The 20,210-nt window shown below is 32.9% G+C and overlaps 1 protein-coding gene across 6 annotated transcripts in view; it reads right to left on the bottom strand.

Annotated features, from left to right (window-relative positions):
* Positions 1-2,675: 2,675 nt before the first annotated feature.
* Positions 2,676-20,210, bottom strand: part of LOC144970936 (centrosomal protein of 135 kDa-like) — a 58,392-nt gene continuing 40,857 nt past the window's right edge. For all 6 annotated transcript variants that reach the window (XM_078911129.1, XM_078911130.1, XM_078911134.1 and 3 more), the window contains 21 exons: positions 19,110-19,175; positions 17,771-17,921; positions 16,713-16,858; positions 15,064-15,189; positions 14,229-14,354; positions 13,368-13,460; positions 13,044-13,106; positions 12,171-12,344; positions 11,872-11,949; positions 11,283-11,434; positions 10,502-10,640; positions 9,867-9,998; positions 9,300-9,355; positions 8,586-8,754; positions 7,821-7,931; positions 6,943-7,128; positions 6,326-6,535; positions 5,943-6,145; positions 5,221-5,325; positions 4,311-4,475; positions 2,676-3,980 (listed from right to left, as the gene is read on the bottom strand). In XM_078911129.1, the coding sequence (XP_078767255.1) occupies positions 3,860-3,980; positions 4,311-4,475; positions 5,221-5,325; positions 5,943-6,145; positions 6,326-6,535; positions 6,943-7,128; positions 7,821-7,931; positions 8,586-8,754; positions 9,300-9,355; positions 9,867-9,998; positions 10,502-10,640; positions 11,283-11,434; positions 11,872-11,949; positions 12,171-12,344; positions 13,044-13,106; positions 13,368-13,460; positions 14,229-14,354; positions 15,064-15,189; positions 16,713-16,858; positions 17,771-17,921; positions 19,110-19,175 (2,772 nt within the window). In that variant the 3' untranslated portion in view covers positions 2,676-3,859. The remainder of the gene's footprint in view (positions 3,981-4,310; positions 4,476-5,220; positions 5,326-5,942; positions 6,146-6,325; positions 6,536-6,942; positions 7,129-7,820; positions 7,932-8,585; positions 8,755-9,299; positions 9,356-9,866; positions 9,999-10,501; positions 10,641-11,282; positions 11,435-11,871; positions 11,950-12,170; positions 12,345-13,043; positions 13,107-13,367; positions 13,461-14,228; positions 14,355-15,063; positions 15,190-16,712; positions 16,859-17,770; positions 17,922-19,109; positions 19,176-20,210) is intronic.

Below are 20,210 nucleotides of genomic sequence, written 5' to 3'. Positions count from 1 at the left end.
GAAATTGCAATGTTTACTAACAGTCGAAGTTTTGGTGACTTCAATTTGTCAATACAGCCCCGCCCCTTACGAATACATGCATGTTTGTGTTTGTTTTTAATGTTTTTAAGGGTTTTATGGCGCTTACAACACTTTTAGGTTATATCAGCGCCAGTAAAAAGGAAGAAAATGGGATAATAAAAAGTTCTAGAATTACAAATAAAGCACCCGGAAAAAGTAAGACATAGGGGAACTGGGAACAAATATGGATCAGATGTAGATTCCAAGAGCATACCATCAATGTACTTAGTTTGAGATCACCTATAAGTCTCATCCGGACACAAGCACAAAATCCAACAAAGAGGAATACACTGAAATGCTTACATTATACACTCAAAATAACAAATATAATAATACATAACAGACAGATGATTTACAAGGAAAAAAACATCATCTCCCAAAACAATAACTATGCATTTGGCTGTTTCCCTCCCAGCTAGGACTCCGGCCAGGGCCAGGACAAAACCAAGTAATCTCATTCCAAGACAAAGACAGAAAGCATGTTGGAAAACAGATATAAGGGGATAGAAGATACAGTATGTACCCCCCCCCCCCTGCCCACTATGGGAGGTCAGGAACCCCACCCAGATGCATGTTTGTGTTTTTCTGGGGGCTATCGCTAATATTACATATAGAGTAAACACAAAGACGCAGAATTTATCAAACTATTAATTTATTTCTAATTAGTAATAGGTTAGTTCAATGGACTGACGAACAGAGAAAGATGGGGAGAGAGAGAGAGAGAGAGAGAGAGAGAGAGAGAGAGAGAGAGAGAGAGAGAGAGAGAGAGAGAGAAAGAGAGGGAGAGAGAGAGAAGAGATGCGAAGAACATTGGAATAATCATTGTATTTATTATAATGGACGGCTAGCATGCTTGTCTTTGAGTTGTTTATTTTCTTTTTTAGTTAAGAGTCAAGAAAATGGATGGATGGATTTCATTGTAGTGGTTGGTCTGATTATAGAAATAATCATGGTAATAATAATAATAATACTAATAATAATAATAATAATAATAATAATAATATAATAATAATAATAATAATAATAATAATAATAAAAAATAATAATAATAATAATAATCATAACAAATAATAATAATAATAATAATAAATAATAATAATAATAATAACAATAATAATAATAATAATAATAATAATAATAATAATAATAATAATAATAATAATAATAATAAAATAATAATAATAATAATAATAATAATAATAATAATAATAATAATAATAATAATAATAATAATAATAATAATAATAAAAACAACAGCTATAGAGAAAGAACAACAGAGAATTTTTTAAAGACACAATAAGAAATGAAATAACAAATTCCAATGTTCCATTAGCCACGAGGTATTAAGAGAAACATGGAAAGTGCTAGGCACAATAAGTACAAAGAATTTTTGTTTTAATTAGGAAAAAACTAAAGTTGTAAGACTCACAGCGATACAGTTGAAGCAAATCAAATTAACATGCTCAAAAGTTGTTATTCGTCAGATTGAGAAATGAACAACACAGGGAATAATGTGCAAAACGATATCTGTTTCGTCTTTGTTCTTAATAAAAGGTTATACGTAAAACAGATTAAGGCACTGAAAACATCAAATCAGTAATTACTTTATAAACATCGACAACAACAGAAAATAAATTAAGAGAATAGAAAAACTTTTAAAGGTTTCAATAAGCATTTTTGAAGGGTTCGTACCATTGAATAAAAAAAATCTGCTTTACATTTTTCATTTATTTGTTAGAAATTGAAAACAAAATTCATTGATAATTTTTGATTAAAGACATGAATTGCTTGGTACTTTTAGCATATATGAAATGAACTGAGGTTTAAGTTTCAATGATTAATGATCCTCATCGACAACACTGATACAATGACAAGAAAATGTTGAACCAAAAGTCACAACCATTCATAATTATTGGTTTATAGTCAGCACTTAAACGTGTTTTTGTGAATGTAAACCTACATCCTTTAAACAGACGTTTCACCCCTTTTTTCTATCATATGCCAGTTAATTTATGTATTCCCATCTTCTCTTTTGGCTTAATAAAAGACACGTAATCAGATAATAGTCGTAAAAAAAATACCAAAATTTGAACATGAAAAGGGTTTAACATTCATAAAAAATATAAATTGTTTTTATACAAATATAAATATTATGACTATATGCCACCATAAAAACATTAACAGCAGTATTGGTCATTTTGGACTCAAGGACGGGTTGATTTGTAATGAAAATTTGTAAGCTGCACGAGTGGACATTAAACACAATGCATTGGAATGCAACCACATTTCATCTTCAACAATTTAATCAACAACCATTATTCCCTGTAAAACATGAAAGTGAAAGATCTCAGCTCTTTTGATGTTGATGTTATGAGCAAGACAAATTTACAAACTTCGTATATTGTAAATATTTGATTGATCAATGAATCTTGCTCAAGGACTGCCATAAATTATGAATCATGATTTGAGCTTAAGCATGCAAGTATGCATGTGAGAAGACAAAAGAGACAGTTAAAAAAAATTTTTTTTTAATAAATACAACCACATAGGGAAACACTGTAAAACTTTAAAGCTCTACCACCATATGGCTAGGGCTTGACACTTGGAATCGTATCTTTTGGAAGATAAACAAACCGACTCACTGGAACAATTATTACTTACAAAGCAGAACAAATATATCACAGATGGAGAATGTTTACAGTTGAAATAGTGAATATTAAATAAAAGAAGAAAAAAAGGAGTGGAAATAATCAGCTTCCATCATGGCAAAGACAATTTTCTCAGAATTTTGTTATACCAAAGAGTTTTCCTTTTTTAAATTGGAATGCATGAAATTACTGATGCTTGATTTCTTAAATGTAATTTGACTCAAACATTCCGCAATTATACAGACTGGAAAGTGGATAGTAAAAATCTGAATCAGATTATCTGAATAAAAATATCTTTGAAATGGAAAAAAAAATCACCAAGAAAAACAGTCACACGGTTCCAAAACAGATAAAGAATGGACAAAGAGAGACAACTGTGTAATGTGAAGAGAAAGCTAAGACAATAAAAAAAATAGCACGAGTTGCTTTTCTTTATACAAATGCATAGCAAAAAAGTGTTTGTTCAGTTCAAAGACGGTTCGAATGGCCTTCGATACATCGCCTTGTGACTGAGGTAGGAGGTAACATTATAAGATACTTATATACTTATATCACACTAATATATATTTATACTAAGTATATAACAATAATTGTACCGAAAAGAAATAAATAATTGAGTGCTAAAAAAAACAAACATTTAAAATGACATCAAGAAAATGAAATAACAATACTATTATAATATTTAATGCATGATAAAATTATATTATCTACAAGTGCCATTTTACTGGCAAAGGACGGAATGGTTTATACATTATGTCTGAAGATATTATAAAATCAACATAGTAGTTCTCAAACTATACCTTGATGCATCTCTCTCATTAATTTCGTAACTAATTCTGGTTCTCATCGTTTATCATTTATTCAATTTATCTGCAAAACAAATACACTGGTAACGGTATTCCTATTCAATTATACTCATAGCAAAGTAACACTGATAACTAAAATCCCTAAGAATTATGGTTTTAATCGGATCTTCCTTTGAGTTTCAGGCAAAATGTTTCAAAGAAAATGAGTGATATAAGATTGTAATTTTAGAACTTAAGATGGCATATTTAATGCAAACAAAATGAGTAAATTTAATGCAAACAAGATGAGTAAAAAATACTGACTTTATCATATTCTAATTGTATAAATATCTAGATGTAAAATGATTAGAGAAGATCTTGGTTGATAGACAGGGATGTGGTTTTAGGTGAGGTGGTCACATCATCATCAAGAAGGTAACTACGTCGACCTGTGCCAATATATGAGGTGTCTGGACTGGATCGGAACCTGGAAAAATGAAAAACAAAAGATTTACGATAATTTGTTTGAGATATTAAAAAATTTACACCATTAAATCGCAAATAAATATTCCAGTTATAAGAAATATGAATGTAAGTAAAATTTCAAAACTGAATTTAATTTTTAGCCAATCTGTTAGTCCTAAAGTTTTTTTAAAAGATCTGGAGCAAAACATGATGTCTAAGATAAGCATCCTTTCCACATGGCAACAAGCAACAATAATTATTCATCTAACACAACACAAAAGAAAAAGAAAAGAAAAAGATCAATTGTAAATCAAAAAGAGATCAATTGTAAATCAAAAAAAATAATACGCACCTAACACCAGGCGACCTTGACCTCGACCTTGGTCTGACTCCAGGACTAGCTGACCTTCCAGGACTTCGTGACCTATGAGGGCTATAGCTCCGTGTGCCGGCATAATCTGATATCATTACTGGTGGCTGGATGCCATTACGACGAAGTTCTTGTACCACTCTTTCCCTATGAAACCAAGACAGAAGGATTATGATGATGGCACAATATGAAATTCAAATTGATCCAGATAACTTTTCCAATGAATAGTGTGTTCCACACTTGTCTATCTTTCAAAGTCAAATAAAATTATTTTTAGAAATTAAAAGCATTTAAAATTTCTCCCTTCTCTTTAGGTACAAGCAAAAAAATCCAATAAAAATTGATATATAAATACTCTACTCAGTTGACTCTTATCTTCTTTAACTCTGAGATCATATGAATGAAAAATCATGGTGAACTCGAGAGAGTTAAAGTAGAAAACAAATAATCATTTTTTTTAATTACAAAAATAAAATTCCCTTTATTCATCCCATAGGGAAAATTTTTATCTAGGGTCTGTTCTAAGGGAAGACTGAAATACCCAGGCGTCAGTCACAGTGCAGTTCTGCAAATTGAACTAAGACGAGGTGACTTGCTCAAGGCCACAGAGCACAGCATCAGATGATCAAACTCTGTACCGTTACGGTATGAAGCAAAGACCATACCGCTGAACCAAGCTGCCCCCTAGCAGCATTGAACAGTATAAATGGATAATGACCCATGTTGTGTTAAATAATTTCCACTGCATGATATTGAAATACAGCCTTTGAAGTGACGTTAAATTTTTGGGGTATCCAATCATTATATTCTCAAAGATACAATACCAACAATGTTAACGACCTTGCTATAAATCTTTGGAGTAGATTCAGACTGATTAATGAGAATAACTCACCTTTCAAATCTTTCACTTGTCAATTGCCGTCTTATTCTCTCTACGTCTCCCTCCAACTCAACATTACGTGTGCGTAAGGAAGCCACTTCTCGACTCTGGCTTTGCCTGAAAGGTCGGTAATGTCAGTGATATTATGAGTTTAAGGTCGGTAATGTCAGTGATATCTAATGAGTTTATATCATTTTCTTGCAGTGACAATGAACTTGTAATAAAAATTGTAATTATATGATTATTGGTTAGGTGAATTTTTGAGTATATGTTTTGAATACTATAACAAAAAATGAATGTTGAGTTTATAGGCACAGCACTTTTTTTTTATATTAATGTTATGCCAGTCGGATATAACGTACCAACACATAAAAAACTACGTGTAACTTTGAAAGTTTATAGTCTAATTGATATAATATAGTGAGAACTAATCACCAAAATGGCTATCTATAAACAATAACAAAGAGCTGAGTGATGTCAATTTCATTGCTCTATAAAAGGATATTTATGGCGTTCTTCTTGATAATACATTATACATACACAGATTATATTAGTTAATATTTTTCTTTTTCTGATTTAATTTTATTACTCCATTGGTGAGAGAGTAAACTCTAATGGACAAAAGGAGGAGTCATAAAAAAACTACAAACACATTTGAGGTAGCTGGCATTTTGTATTGTTTTCTAAATTATATGACATATGGCATAAAATGTCGTATAGAAATAAAGACTCACAATTTGCTTTCATTCAATGACAATCTGTCTTTCAGCATCTGGATCTCTGTGCTCTTTTCTTGGTATGATAGTTGTGACTGGAATTCTTTCTCCCTGTTCTCCTGAAGTACACTCTCCAGATTTTTCATGGATATGCGCTCTGAGTCTACCTGAGACCTCAAAAGATCAGATTCCTGTCTGAGGTCAGCAATGGTGTTTGCGAGCTGTGGATTCATGACATAGAAAATGTCTGTATAAATACTCTACACCTTGGAACTCTTCTGGATGATGATGATGATGATGATGATGATGATGATGATGATGATGATGATGATGATGATGATGATGTGATGATAATGATAATGTTAATAATAAAAAGATGATTTACAACCACCCATCCCTACCTGTTCCTTGTCCAACTCAGCGGCTGACAACTGCCTGTTGATGTTTTCTTTGGTGGTCTCCAGCCTGGAGCAGAGTTCCCTTGCAGCAGCCACATCACCCAGTAAGATCTGTTTATCTTCCTCTGTCACGCGCAGGTTCTCCTCCAGATTTGCCACAGATCTCGTCAGGTTGGACACTTGGATTTCATATGCCTGGTGGGACTGGACATGCTGGTGGAAATACCACGGGATAAAAAAAGGGAAAAATTTTGTTACAAATGTAAAATTCATGTTATCAAAATTGAACAACCAAAAAGTTTAATTCTTTAAAAAATTAAAGTACTGTTTGATTAAACACAAATGTATTGTGGTTCCATTTCAAACCTTTTGAGTAAAAAAGTATCATATTCATCACTTTGTAAATATACTAAATTTAGATTATAAGTGGGGAAAAAAGGGGGATGGCGGGGGAGGGGAGAGGGATTCTTTATTTGGATCAATATTGTCCAAAAGAAATTGTAGATGCAGATAAATTTATTTTATTATCGCAAGTGACAAATTTCAAACATGCAAAATGGAAAAGCGAATTTAAAATACAAAGACAAAGGATAAAATGTAGCATCGTGTGTGAGCCCTACCTCCTGAATCTCTCTCTCTAGTGAGTCCACCTTGTCCCTGAGCCTTCTCAGTTCTGAGTCCTTGGTCATGATCTCTAACTTGAGGTTCGAACCTTCACTCTCCAGTTGGTGACTGGCAGTCTGATACTGTTCAGCTTCCATTGAAAGCTTCTTGTACTGCTCTAGGAGGTCACTGCGCTCTAGCTCCTGGGAGAATGAAAAAAGAAAAAAAAACATGGTTTATAAACACTTTCAGAATATGTTTTGTTTAGTTTATTTTCGAAGTGAAAAATGCTTTTCAATAATTTTGGGTTATTTCAGAAAAAAAAGGAGACGACAGATCACACAAAAGGAGTTTGAATAGATTTTTAAGTTCAGCTCATGCAGCATTTTTGGGTCAAAATACCCAAGAAAATTGAGAAATAAAGAAATAACTCATAAAGTGGATCCCAGCAGTAATAATCTACTTTGTGCCCAGCCCAATGCCACACGAAGATGCCGACAAGGGATTCCCACAGAAAGGGAGACACATGGATAACTTCTAACACAATTTAGAGAGAAATAAATGACATCTCTCACAGAAAAATATACAGGCTCACACCCAAACAGCCTTCCTAATGAAAAGGGAGTCCATAGTCCTGTCAAAAAAATGATATCTCTCTGTCTTTTCGTGACAAATATTTAAATAGGTTTTCATCACAACTCCATATAAACATTTTAATTTATGTTAACTTATAAGTGTTCAGCAATATGTTTGACTTTCTTTTTTTATTTTTTTTTTAATTCATAAATGTAGAGTGATGCAAATTTGAAAATTTGCCCGTGAAAAGGTAATTGATGATGATGATAGTGAACAAGATGAAGAACAGAAAATCGACATCAAAATAATATCAAATCACCTTGGAGTTGAGGACATCCTCAATACGACGGACCTCCAATATGTATTGTTGTACTTGAGTCTTGAGGCTTTCCTTCTCCTCCATGGCATCTTCTAAATCTTGGTTTAATTTCTTGGGGGGGGGGGTTGAAAACCAATGCATGGACATTGAAACATAGGCAGAATAATAGAAATAATATTATAATAATATATAATATAAATATAATTAAAATAAATATAGAATATATATATTATATATACAGACTAGACGACAAAAACAAATCTGATCTGAAGCCTTTCTTTCCTTTTTATTTCATTTACCTTCCAGTGTCAACAATAAACTCTATCATTATCATATATAGGCTATCATCACATAATATAATTGATATAAATCTTTATCAATGACTTTTTTTTTCTGAAAGAGATAGAAGCAAATGTTAAATAAATAAATTTAAAATATTTGGTAACAGTTTTAAACCGGTTATAAAGGTCATTCAATTTTGGAGGACATATTACCAAAAAAAACAAGATATCATGTTTGTTGATTTCTCAATTGTTTGTTTTTTTAATGAATTGTTTTGATTTTTAATTGGAATCTGTTTTTAAAAAATAATATGAAATTTCTAAATTGATTGACCAATATTTCACATTTATGACATACTAGTTGAAGAAAACAAAAATAATAACAAAAACAATAATTGGACACTAAAGGACACGATAGAATAAAAATAATTCTCTAAAAAGCTTTAAAATTATGCAGAAAAAAAAAATTGAGTGACAAACATACATGGTTTTCTTTGGTCATGACGGCCAGGTCATCGTGAAGTCGTCTGTTCTCCCGTCCTGCTACATCCTTGCCTCGGGATGTCTCTGTCAAATCCTCTGAAACAGAGTCTAGCTGTCTCCTCATACTCTTCAACTCTCTGTCTTTCAAGTTCAGGCTTTCATTGGCATGTCTAAAGTTCACAAAGAAAAATGAAAAATGCAAGTTATCAAATAATATGCGTCATATAGTGGGATTATCTATAATGAAATATCTCATTTCATCCTTATCAATCACAATTATTACCTAAAAGGCAAATCAGAAATGATCCTATTCTCCTTCACCAAATCAGAATGTATGATCAAGGTCCTTGTATATAAAACAAACCAAAACAATTTCATTTCACAGTTTTTAGTGGTGTCATATGGTACAAAATGACAACTACCTCAAATGTGTTGATATTGTTTATGACTAGTCCTTTTGTCAATTATAATCTACTCTTTCACCAACGGAGTAATCATTCCTTTCTTTTTTTAATTAACGAATACATTATGTGCATATATTATGCATTGTCACAAAGAACGACATTATACCCTATAAATGAGATGAAATGTTGTGAGTTGTTTGATTCTCATGTCTAATGTTTCACAGTTGACTACCAATTTTAAACTCAATGATCCAAGAATAATAACAAAATGATAGACATGAATAAGGTAATGATTAAGACAACTAACTTACTCAAGTTGAGCTTCAATTTCACCAATCCTCAGTTTCAGCTCTCCAACAAATCGTTCCTGAAAGATAATTACAAAATTGTTGCAAAACAAAACTTAATTAGTTCTATCATTTGTTTCTTTTGTTTTATCTAAAAACTTAAATTGCTGGCGCTTAAAATGAAACTGATCAAAAACAAATCAAAAAGATAACTTGAGTTTATACCTTTAAATTATATAAAATAAAAGAGTTACTTGGTAATCTATGTTATCTCTTTTTACAATGATAATCTTCATTATAAAAATTATTTATCAAAGTGATCCTTTCGACATCTATTCCACAAAATCTTTTTTTAAAGCTTTCATTACCCAAAAATAATTAATTAAAAAAATAAAAATTAGCAAGATCAACATTCAACAACAACAACAACAACAACAACAATAATAATAATAATAATAATAATAATAATAATAATAATAATAATAATAATATAATAATAATAATAATAATAATAATAATATAATAATAATAATAAATGGAAAAAGTCTGGTCTACTTTTGACACAACACTCATCAACATTCCATAACTAACCCTGTCATTGAGCTGAGCATTCATATGGGAGTTCTTTTCTGTTTTGTCATCTACAGCTGTCTGCAAAGAGTCCTTTTCCCTGTCCATGGCAGACAGGTTATTCCTCAACACGTCAATCTCTTCTTTTTGCACCTGTTAGAGTATGCAATGGTAATTCATATATAAATGAAGTTTAAAAATGGTTGTAATGAATATGACCAATGCTGGATATACCAAAAAGATCATACAGTTATATCTTATTGTGCGGCTATGTGGTGGCTCAGCGCATAGTTGAGCTCTTGGAAAAGGCTCTTTACTCACATTCTCTTACCGTACTCAGGTGTAAAATGAGTACCTGGCTGTTAACAGCATTGTCTCTGTCGAAAAAAAATGTATTCTCACCTATCAGGCGTCATGTCTCGTTCTACATGTTAAATAATGCTGTTGGTCAGGCTTTGAGCACATTAAGTGGATATTGCGTTATATAAAAAAGCTCTTTTTATTTTTATTCCGTAACACATCTCAAAGCACTGATTTTGTGAGATATTACATTGAAGTATGAACAGGATATTTTGAGTCTAACAAATGTCTTTATTCATTCCCCCCCCCCCCCCCCCACAACAATAAGGTCAATAATAATTGTTGCAAGTTCCTACCTGATTGACTCTTTGTGTATCCAGCAGACGTTCCTCCAGGGCGACAACTCTCTCCCCTTGACTCTGCAGCTCGTCCTCACGTCTGGCCAAACGTCTTGAGGCATCTTCAAGTGTCTTTTCTGTTTCATCAACCAACATTCTGATGGGACACACAGTCATTGCAAGGTTAAAACAGGAAATCGATGGCTTTGTGGTGGAAGAGGGCATTACTACATAAATGTTTATGATAGTCATATCCCTCTACTTTCTTTCATTTTAACATTGAGTTACTACATGTACAATACTATTTGAACAGGAGTTTTTTTTTAATATTATCAAGATTAGAGTTGACAGCAGAAACAAAAACTTGTCATGCTCTGAAAGATAAAAATTTGCAAAAGTGCAAGTAAAGAGAAAGAAAAAGGAATCGTTTTATTTACTAAATTCCACAGTGCGAAATATAATAAATAAATGAGGAAAAGGGGTGTGAGGATTCTTTAAAAATAAATTAAGAAATTAAGAAATATCAGGAAACTACTTTAAACCAATTCATCTCAGTCATCTATCACATTTCTTTTAACCCTTTAGGTCGACATGAGTGGATTAGAACAAACTTGTTTGAGTGACCATTCATGTGACAATGAGAGATTTAATATTTTTCATTTTGAAGAATTTGGTGCAGTGTGAGTAACATTTTTCACAAAATATATTTTCTACACTAACTCTGAAATTTTATTACTTGATAAACCAAGTGTGCCTGATTGAAAAATGCCTCGGGTAATCTACAGTTATAAAATCTTACTTCATTTGTGAAGCAGACGATCTGTTCTTGCTGGCATCCTCCTCTACATGATTGATCTGCAAGGCCTGGTCTTTGATTTGTTCCTCCATCACTTTGATCTCATCCTTAAGGGTGTTGATTCGAACCATCAACTCATTACGCTCCTGTTCCACCTAGAGGATAAATAACAAGATTTTATTTTCACAAATAACCAATGACAATATAATATTTTTAATGATTTAGTGCTGTGAGGGCATTTTAAAAAATGAAAAAAAAAAAATTCTAAACAAAAAATCATACCCTTTGTTTTGTAAAGAATGGTAACTCAAAAAGGATAAATGACATTATCATGTAACACAACAGTTTTTAAAAAAGCCAAAGTAACTCTAACAAATGGGTGATGTTCCAAAGCCTATTTTACCCTAACTTGTACAACAAAATTGGAAATCTTAATTATAAACAGATTATGTAAAAATAATTCTATTCGCATTCTAAGTCATTTCTGCATATTAATAATGGGAAATAAGCAATAGGAAAATAAAAACAATGAATGAAAAGTCGGATAATGTCACAAGGAAAGCGATGCAACGTCTTTCTAAGCCACACTCACAGTGTGTAGCGTACATTCCAAGTCTTCCACTTGCTGTTCTAGTTTGGCTCTGTCTGACAGGGATGTTTCTGTGGCAATCTGAGGGGGAAAATAGTGGTAAGGGTCAAGAATAGACAACTAATATTCATAAAATAAATTTACGATTACAACTTGTATCCACTGATTGTTAATACACTTAACTAATTAAGCCATCCCATTTCTTTGAGGAAATTAGATGATTAATTTTTTTTTTTTTTTTAATTTAAAGAAAAGAGAGGAGATAACAAAAAATACATGGCAGAAGTGCACAAATGTCTCACCTTTAACCTTTCCCTAAGACTATCTCTTTCAGTAGTCATCCTCCTGAGATCAGCCACAGCATCATCTCTTTCATTTTCTATCCTTCTGAGGATGGCCTGGGCTGCTAGGGATGTCTTGGAAGTCTTGGGAGATGAGATGAGCTCTCTCCTTACTTTCATCAATTCGTCTTTAGTCTTGAATAATAATTTTTTAAGGGATAGAATTTGGTTTATTAATGAGTCAATTTCTTGGTTCTTACATGTCATTTGCAACATTTAGTCATATCAATGCTAATAAAAATGACGATGACGGGACAGGATAAAGATTATAGAGGTAGCAAACAGTCACCCTAGAAAAAGAACAAGTTCAAGCAAGGAACAGAAGTAGATCCGTGAGGGCATTCGAAAGTTCCATCTAGACAAAAGACAAGAAATACTCCACCAAAATGTATTCACTCAAATAATTACAACTGGAATCTTCCCAATCAAATGATAGCATACCACAAAGAGATGATTTACAAAAAAAAAAACATATAATTTCTTAAAACAAGACACATCTATTTGACATCCTCTCAGCAAAAGAGCCAAGACAGGTCCCATGCATTTATTTTATTAAAAACTACATGTCAGGGGACATAAAATATATAGAAGAGACAGAATGGGTGACCTTTTTCAGCCTAAGAGAAGTCAAGGGCCCCTGACTCGGAAGGAGTCAATTTACACTACTCATAGCAGATCACAATTACTATCCTACATCTTTAAATTAAACAAACAAAAATGCTTTGTTTATGTCTTCAAGAAATAGATAGGGAAGCACAGAAAAAAAATCACTATGACATTTTTTGCAGAATAACTAAAAGAAATAGTTAAAGAGTAAGTAAAATTATCATTTACCTCTTCATACATGGTGTTGAGCTTGTCTCTTTCACATGTCAAAACTTTAACATTGGCCTGAATCTGTGAGAGAAAACGTATAAGATCTAGTATCTTTCTTGGAGAACATTGATTTAGTTATTTACTAAACGGTAAAATTAAAATCTGTCTATGCCTTAATTAACAAAACTCTTTAAAGCATATAAATATGTTTCTAGAGTCATTATTTGTATTTATTGTAGAAACTTTCTATACATGACATCCATAGTTCGATGTGTCAATGAGGGCGATTTTGGTGTGCATTAAATTGCCACTGTCTAATAAAATCCAGTAATACAACATTACCTCTGCCATATGCCTCTCAAATTTGTCCAGCAAAGATTTCAGCTCATCTCTCTCCCGTAACAATTTCGAAAATTCTAATTCATCAGCCATACTCTGTGAAAAACAAATTTTATACATACGAGTCACTATACTATACTTCCTGCAATTAGTACCTATTAAATTCATTGATTTTTCTATTTAAAAAAAAGTAGACATTATATACAAAAGGATATATTTAATATAATACATTTGAAGAGTAACTCTTAGGAACCATATGACCCATGGAATATTGTCAACTGTAACAATTGCTTGATATCTTTAAACAGGACATCAGTCTATCAAAAACTAATTTCCATCTGATATAAGAGAATAAACAACAACAGTCTACTGCTAATTATCTGCCACATTAAAACAGTCTGATAACCAAACAACCAGACAACTGGAATTAATGCCACAAAAAGATATTTATTTTGTTCGCACGATCAACCTTTCAATTCCTGCGCAAATCACGTAAATGGTGGCAGAAAAACAAGCAGTGGACTGTACCTAATCAGCCGGTGAATAAAGAAGAAAAAAAAAGACCTTGACTGAAATTCTGCAATAATACCAATATTTTTACTTTTGTGTCAAATAGTCTAACAAATAAGTGTCCTTTGAAGAGATGGAAAGTATACTAAATCTCTTTGATTGAATTTTATACAATATTTTAATATAATTTATCATTTTTACTCTTACAACATGTAGCATGAATGATAAATGAGCAATAATGGAAATTATCTTGATGCAATTTTTAATAAAGACCTTAATGATGAACAATACCAAATTTGAGTAAAAAAAATAATTAATAAATCATAACAATTTCCAAAAAGTGTATAACCCTACCTTATTAGGCATAACCTTGATGGGACCAGCAGATCTACGAGCCACTTTAAGGGTTTCATATTCTTTCTTGTAATAATCCTTCTCCTCCTCCAGTACTCTAATAATGGCCTCGTATTGAGCTACCTCCTGAAAGATTGTGACAAATTATCATCATTATCATCATCATCATCATCATCATCACCATCATCATCATCATCATCATCATCATCATCATCATCATCAACATCACCATCATCATCATCATCAAACCATCACATCATCATCATCATCATCATCATCATCATCATCATCATTATCATCATCATCACTGCTATAACCCTCATCATTATCACCATGATCATTAACATCAGCAACAATAGCAGCATCTTAATCATTGTCAATGCCATCATATCATTCTAGTATATTCCTTGTGAATAACTTATAGTCATACACACTATTATTATAATTGAAATAACTATAATCAATCATCATCACCCTCCCTCTCAAAGTGGTATTATGTCGGTATGAACTAGATGATGGAAATTGAAATGGTAGCCGATAACATGAAACTTGGGGTTAATTTCTATTCGTTATGGTGGAGAATAACTACAATTTCATGCATTGCCAATAACTGAAAATTGGTATTTCTTATCATTTTAATGCTAAATTCACTTCTTGGCGCCCAATGCATCCCAACATATACCGTTTTGAGATGGAGGGTCACATTTGAGGTGGAGAAAGTTCAGAGACAAACCTCATTTATTTATATTTTTTCAATTTGTTCTTTAATTCCTCCTCAAAATCACATTTGACCCAAATTGAAAATCAAATACACAAAAGGGACAATTTTTACTACCTTTTTGTTTGATTTGACAGGAGCTTCCTTGGTCCTAGTAGGACTCTGTGCTCTGGAGGATGAGGCTGATCTAGTCCTTAGGGTGGTTCTTCCAAGACCTTTAGGCATGTCTCCCTTCAACAAAGCCTGGAATAATTAATAAATTCAAAATGTCCAAAAGTTTAACTCTATTTATATCATAAGTGGCTAAACAATCAATATAATTTTGAAATGACAGGTTTCCATTTGCTCATAAGTAATTGTAGTCCTTCAGACCCACCAGGCCCATGGAGCCGGAGTTTTTCCCGGTTTCTATAGAGTGAAATAGACAATAGCAATTGCTTGCTAACCTTTGGATAGGAGGGCGCTAGTTTATCTCAAAGTACCTCTGCCAGATCTAACAGACCCAGCTACCCAATCACTGCTGGGTGGACAGGGGGTCAGAAAAATATCTCAACTGCAACCAGGATAGATCTCGGCCCCATTGCTTGTGAAGTGAGTGTTCTACCAACTGAGGTATCAGGACCCCCATTTTTTGCTCATTGAAGACATAAATTGTATGCACTGCTGTTCTCTAGACGTGCAAGTTTTGGCCTTTTTTATTTTCAATTTTGAACAAGAGAGGATGATTGATTTGTATTGGGTTTTTTTTGTTTTGTTTAAGTTGAAATGATTGGGTGTATTCATATTCTTAAAGACTAAAAAATACAGCGTCTTTAAATCTTCTGAGTATATTGGTGGAATAAAAGTTGACTCTGTGTGATCATCATAACTTCCTCAGGACTTTTTTAAATTGCAAGTTGATTTTTAAAAGTTACTGACATGTTGAATCAGTCCTTAAAGATGTGTAACAATCAGTTCCGAAGAAAAAAGAAAAAATACAAGGAAAAAAAATTTAATCATAAAATCAGTCTGCCTCGACTATTATTTGGTCTTTTTAAGCTTCCTGAGGAGAATAAATCTCTCACAGTGGATATCCATCTCGGATACCCTTCTTATATAGCTCTCCCTACATCACCATTGCTTTTACAATCAAGAGTTCTCACCATGTTGGGAGTGCAATCCCTTCCTTCTTCACTAGGGATTTTAGTCTTGGGTATGTCTAATTACATTGTTTAATACAAATTGCACAATTTATTGTTACAAAAACAGGTCAGAAATAGAATGGAGTGTGGTCCTTATATCAACAATGATGAGAAATAAAGGGAATATAGAATTGCCGGAAAAAAACAGAGAATAAAAATATAGCGGTGTCAGGGAGGAAAATCCGGAACCCAACTGATACGAAACCCACCACTTGTCTGAGAGAGAGAGAGAGATAGATAGATAGATAGATAGATAGATAGATAGATAGATAGATAGATAGATAGATAGATAGATAGATAGATAGATAGATAGATAGATTGAGAGAGAGAGAGAGAGAGGAGAGAGAGAGAGAGAGGGATAGAGAGAGAGAGAGAGAGGAAGGGGGGGGGAAATCAGTGAGCGAGTGTACCAGCACTGAGCCATCCGACAACTCAACAGAAAAAGTGTCTTTCAAAGTTATTAACTATCGTTTATCTGCGAATGTCAGTTACGGACACTGAGATATTTTTATTCTCTGTATTCATCTAACACTTCTCTATAGCTTTCATTTCTCATCAAAAATAAGCCATAAACCGTTTCCTTACCTGTAAATCTTCAGCCTGACCTCTGTAGTAATCCCTGTCTTCCTCTATTGTCTTGATAAACATATCCAGCTTTGTGGGGATCTTGCCTTTTTTCACTGGACCATTCTTCTTCTTTAACCTCTCTATTTCTAAAACCAATTCTTTCTCTGTGGAAGCAACAGGTGTTGAGTTATATATTCATCAACTGACACTAAACTTCACCAAATATAAATTACAAAATCTGTAGAATCCAATATGTAAATCCTGATATGGGAGTTCAAGGAGTGAGCCCCCCCCCCCCCCCCCCCCAAAAAAAAAAAAGATGGAAAAAGCAGAAGGGCAACAGCACAGAGAGTCATAACCTTGGTCTGGTCCAGCCCCCTTAGAGTGTAAGACGTTATGGACCAAAAGTCTTGCTCAAAAAGGGTCTCTTCACTGAAGACTTTCTGCTTTAGATCTAGATGAGTTTCTTGCTACTATTGAGAGTCATAATGATTACTGAGTTTCTTTGATTGTTTTTAGAAAATTGAGCATAGTCGTTACTTTCACAATGAACATCATTGACTTTGACAGAGGAAAATTTATTCATATTTACGAAAAGTCTGACTTTTTTCTGGCCCTTCACCCACCTGGAAATATCATGTTATTGGGTCCTTTCTTTAAATAAAAATCTGGCAGACATGTTTAATAGTCTTATTCAAAGGGTAGCAAGCAATAATTATAAATCATTTCACGTTAAAAAACAAAAACAAAGGGCTCATTATGACATTTTTTACTACTCCCAACAACTTATGATAACATGATACCCACCTTCTCCATCCCAACTTATAACAGGTTAAATCAGATATTAAAAACTCACTCTTTAATAATTTTGACATTTAAAAAGAATTCATATTCCTTATTTAAAAAATGAATGTAATTTCTCAAACTACTTAGATCTCGAATTTTGTAATTCTGACTGTGTTCCCCTTAAATTCAAATGTCAGAATCGGGTTCAGCCCAACACAATACCGCATTAGGGCATTAGATCACATACACTGTCTAACTGTACCAGCTATTGATTGTGAATCCCTCCTTACCATTAGCAGTACATTTGTTGACCCTCTGTACCAATCTCTTCTTCTCCTCGCTGACTCTGTCTACTAATCCCTCCAATCGGATGTTATCTGCTTCCCTTGTTGATAGACGGGCTCTGGAGTCACTCAACTCTTTGATTAAACGATTTTGTTCCTAAGAATACAGGAGTAAGAATGATCACAGTTAATTCTATACACGCTTACATACATTTTATTTTGCGTTAACAATCATTCTCTTCCTATTAGCCTCCAGTGTTTACTTACATCTTACAAACAGAAGTGATGATTGTGGGAAATAGAGGGCAGTTGAAGGTGAATGATGGTCTTGAGGTGTTGATTGGGGGTGAAAAGATCAAAGTTTCAAAGACTGTGAAAAATTTGGGTGTCTATTTTGATTCAGAAATGAGAATGTCAGCTCACATTTCTGCTCTCTGTAAATCTTTATACTTTCAATTGAAGAAAATCAGTTCGATCCGTCAGTATAATGCAATTGGAACATGTAAAACATTGGTTGTTTCCCTCATTTTTTCGAAACTAGATTATTGTAACTCGCTGCTTGTCAACTTGCCTCAGGCTTCTATTAAACAATTACAACTGCTGCAAAACAGTGCAGCAAGATTAGTTTTTGGCAAAAAAAAATTTGATCAGGCAACCCCTTTGTTGGCATCTCTCCATTGGTTGCCCATTGAAAAGCGCACATATTACAAAGCAGCGTGTCTTGTTTATAAGTGTTTGGCTGGTATAGGACCGGCATATCTCACAGATCACGTGGTCATGTGTAAATTTGAAAATTACACTTTAAGATCATGTAATGACCAAACGAAAATTTCGGAAAAAAGATCAAGAACAAAATTTGGTGATAGATCGTTTGCTTGTTTCGGCCCCAAGATTTGGAATGAACTGCCACGTGGTCTGAGGGAGTGCAAGTCTTTGCCTACTTTTAAAAAGAATCTCAAGACACATTTTTACTGTATTTGTTTTTCTTGACTCTATTGAATCCTTGATTTGGCTATGAATTATTATTGTTGTTATTATTTTTTTAAAATTGATATTTATATTGTAAAGTGCCCAGAGCTTGTGTTTTACACGAGAATGAGCGCTATATAAATGTGTATTATTATTATTATTATTATTATCTTGTGTTCTCTGACAACCTTGCATATTTTCTTTATGTTGTTAACCTCGCCACAGGTAAATATAACAGAAGTTCAATCCTATTATCTTTAGTGATTTTTAAGTACAGGTTCGACTTCATACAATCTAATACAGCCTTTCTCACATTTTTTATTGTTTAGAATTATTATCACATAGGAGTTGACAATTTTGTAAAGATCCTACTCACAGCCTTCAGTTGTGCTACTGTCAAGTCCATGTCTTCCAACTCAAATCTTGACTTCTCTAATTCATCCTGAAGGAAATAAGATGGTGGAATGAAATAGAACCTATTAACAACAACAAAAATTACTTCATTAAAATCACAAGAATTACTAACCAATGCGTTGTTATACTTTGGAAAAAAAATATAAAACAAGATGATATTATCCAATCAAGAATACTGGGAAATGTAAATGTTGCTGCTCGAAGCTCGAAGATATAAATAACAATGTGAAATTGAATGTAAGATTCAATTTAATATTCAAAAACAGATAAAATTGACGTCTCGGATTTCCCCTTTATCAACAAAACAGGATGAATGAAACACTACAGATGAATGAGATAATGTGGAAGTGGCATCTGTAGTGTTTCATTCATCTTGTTTTGTTGATAAAGGGGAAACCTGTAACGTCCATTTTATCTGTTTTCATATATTAAATTGAAGCTTACATTCAATTTCACATTTTATCTATTATCCCATCAAATCATTAAAATCGATGTAAAAGAGAATATAATAGATGTTTTGCCTTTTTATTATGGTTCATTATCAACGAAAGTGGCATTTTTGCACAAAAGAAAATGGCTATCAAATTTTTTTTGCAATCAGGAGCAATCATTTCTAGCAATAATTGATAAGTCCAAGACAACAATATGCCGCTTCAAAATAATTACTATATTGCCTGAAGGAATAAAATACACAACTATAGACATTTACAGTCAATATAATAAAAACAACAATAAAGCAGTAATTACAATAAGATGACAAAAGGACCAAAGGGTAAACAACGTCTTTGTTGAAAGGTAATAGTTAATCTTTTTTTTTTAATCAGTGCACTCAATTTTCTCCAGACAATTTTGGCTTTTCACCAGTTATTATTAAAGTTGTCATGCTGTTGACTCTAAAAAAAAGTTTCATTCCCTAAACGTCCTTTACTGAATACAATCTTTCATTGAAGCTGCTGTGTATTTTTGTTTTTGTTTTCATTTGTTTAGTTTCTCCTTTTTTTTGTTTCCTTTTTTTATCGGGGGGGAGGGGGGTGTTGTTTGATTTTCGTTGTTGTTGTTGTTG

This window comes from Berghia stephanieae, chromosome 4, assembly GCF_034508935.2.
Source record: "Berghia stephanieae isolate SIO BIC M18660-M18661 chromosome 4, UCSD_Bste_1.3, whole genome shotgun sequence".
In the NCBI taxonomy this organism is placed as follows: domain Eukaryota; kingdom Metazoa; phylum Mollusca; class Gastropoda; order Nudibranchia; family Aeolidiidae; genus Berghia; species Berghia stephanieae.
The sequence above is the reverse complement of the archived record's forward strand: the minus strand, read 5'-3'. Positions and strand labels throughout refer to the sequence as shown.